This window comes from Manacus vitellinus, unplaced genomic scaffold (genome assembly GCF_001715985.3).
Source record: "Manacus vitellinus isolate BGI_N305 unplaced genomic scaffold, ASM171598v3 scaffold_16_pilon, whole genome shotgun sequence".
Taxonomy (NCBI): Eukaryota; Metazoa; Chordata; class Aves; order Passeriformes; family Pipridae; genus Manacus; species Manacus vitellinus.
The window spans coordinates 15,895,281-15,896,937 of NW_021939189.1; the positions used below are offsets into that span (position 1 = coordinate 15,895,281).

At 62.2% G+C, this 1,657-nt stretch overlaps 1 protein-coding gene across 1 annotated transcript; it reads right to left on the reverse strand.

Moving 5' to 3' along the window:
• Positions 1-2: 2 nt before the first annotated feature.
• LOC115307308 (protein PAT1 homolog 2-like) lies at positions 3-1,345 on the reverse strand (the record flags this gene model as incomplete). Its single annotated transcript, XM_029958810.1, has 5 exons — positions 1,174-1,345; positions 753-1,048; positions 564-632; positions 387-452; positions 3-14 (listed from the first exon to the last, which is right to left on the reverse strand). Coding segments are annotated over exons 1-5 (498 nt in total), but the record flags the coding sequence as incomplete, so codon positions are not given.
• Positions 1,346-1,657: the final 312 nt, after the last annotated feature.

The following is a 1,657-nucleotide window of genomic DNA, read 5'->3' on the forward strand; positions in this document are numbered from 1 at the left end:
AGGATGGCTTTATCCTGCAGGGAGGAGGCAGCAGCAGGTGGGAATGGGGCCCAGCTGGGATCAGTTTAGTTTCCCCAGCACTAGGCAGCTCACTAAAACCTTCAGTCACTGCTCAAACAGACCATGCACCACCTGGGCTCCCACTGTGGTAGTGCAGAGCAGCTGGGAGCCCAAGGGGACACCCAGCATGGGGGTCCAAATCCCCCCAAACTCAACAGTTTTGCCTTCAAAACTAGGCTCTGTTTTGGGTGGGCACCTCCATCCACAGCCTTGGCACCCAAGACACATCCATGCACCTCCAGAGGTGTGATGGAGATTTCCCAGTCACCCCAAATCCCCTTGTGACCCTTGTTCCAGGGTAGGAGGGCCTGGCTGGCAGTACCCACCTCCAGCACATGGTGGGGTGAGACACTGCTAGGGCAGGAGCCCCACGTCCCAGGATCCATCGTCAGCTGGAAGACAGGGAGGTGGTGGGCATGGGGCAAGACGACCAGGAGGAGAGGGGAAGGGGACACTGCGGGGGCTGCTCAGCCCCATCACCAGATGGGAAGGGACATTTTTACCATGTCCTCCTTGTCAAACTCTGCCCAGCAAGCACCAATCCTGCTGTCCAGCACTGCCGAGTCCTGGCTCTGCAAGGAAAGAAGAGTTACAGGTCTGTCTCCCTCCCCCAGTGCCCTCTGTGGGGCAGGACCCACAGGAGTGGGGATGAAGGGGGGAGCAGGGGGACCCCCCCTCCGCTCACGCGTCACCTCCAGCGTGGGTTTGCTCTGCACGGCTCTCATCACTGCCGGGTCTCCTAGGTCATTGGGCTCCTCACAGGGCTCCTGCTCTTCAGTCCCCAGCTCCTCCTCCTCTTCCTCCAACTCAGAGCCAACCTGCTCCGCCTCCAGCTCTGTCCCACCTTCCTCCTGGGGCTCTCCCAGCTTCTCTGGCTGCTCAGCCGCTCCAGGCCCCGGTTCATCCCCGACTTCAGTCTCCTCTGCCACCACTGGGCTCGTCTTCCGTGGCACCAGGAGTTTTGGGGTGTCCTCTGTGGAGTCTTGGTCTTGGAACGGGCAAGCAGAGCAGAGCAGGGTGTGTGAGTGCCTGGGCAGTGCCCACGGGGGTCCCTGCTTCCCCCTTTGGGGGCTGGCTGATCTCTCCGATACTGGGGCTCCCCTGAGGTCTTACCTAACCCAAAAGTCATCTCGTTGTACAAGTCGAGCTCCTCATCCTCCTCAGCCATTTCCAGTAGAGGCGCATCTTCCACCAGCAAGAAGTCCTCGAGGATCTGGAATGGGAAGCAGCAGGGTCCTCGCTAAGGGAGAGGTAACCTTAACACGCTCTCAAAGTGGGGGGGTCACCAACCTCCTCCCCACCCCGCTGGTGGTGCCAGGCAGCCCCAACGGCTCCCAGCTGGAAAAGGGAAGAACGGGAGCCACTGGCACTGCCAGCGAGGGCAGGACCCGCAGGCGCAGCCCGCCGGGACAGTGGGATACCGGTACGGAACGGCACCAGCCCGGCTGGCGCTGAGACACACTGGGCTTCAGGGGGAACACCCCGCCCGCTACGAGGACACGAAAAGCAGGCGAGCACAAGGCAGGGACGAGCACCGCACCGGCACCCCCAGAGCAGTGTCTGCTCCGGCACCGACCGCTGCGGGGAGAGCCAGCCC